The sequence below is a fragment of the Penaeus monodon genome, chromosome 31, assembly GCF_015228065.2.
Source record: "Penaeus monodon isolate SGIC_2016 chromosome 31, NSTDA_Pmon_1, whole genome shotgun sequence".
Lineage (NCBI taxonomy): Eukaryota > Metazoa > Arthropoda > Malacostraca > Decapoda > Penaeidae > Penaeus > Penaeus monodon.
In genome coordinates this window covers 461,917-462,124 of record NC_051416.1, presented here as the reverse complement: position 1 = coordinate 462,124, position 208 = coordinate 461,917, and the positions used below count along the sequence as shown (strand labels likewise).

Sequence of the window (208 nt, the reverse complement as noted above, 5' to 3'; positions counted from 1 at the left end):
TAATCCGACCAACTCACTGCGACTCCGCGTTCGAACCGGTGGCGAGAGGCTTCGAAACCCGATCCGGAGTCCGTGGCTTGGGTCCTCGTCCAGGAGAGGCAAGCCCGTGAGGTTGGCAAGCTCCCCGATGCTGGCGACGGACTTGAGCAGGTCTTGCTGTTCGAACGTGAGCTGCGGGGAGGGAGGAGAGGAACGAGAGTGTTATTTT

General features: G+C 60.6%; 1 protein-coding gene across 1 annotated transcript in view; it reads right to left on the bottom strand.

Moving 5' to 3' along the window:
- LOC119592870 (vascular endothelial growth factor A-like) overlaps nt 1–208 on the bottom strand; it is an 11,895-nt gene that overhangs the window by 5,052 nt on the left and 6,635 nt on the right. Inside the window, exon 3 of the mRNA XM_037941764.1 lies at nt 18–171. Coding sequence (XP_037797692.1) covers nt 18–171 — 154 coding nt within the window. The remainder of the gene's footprint in view (nt 1–17; nt 172–208) is intronic.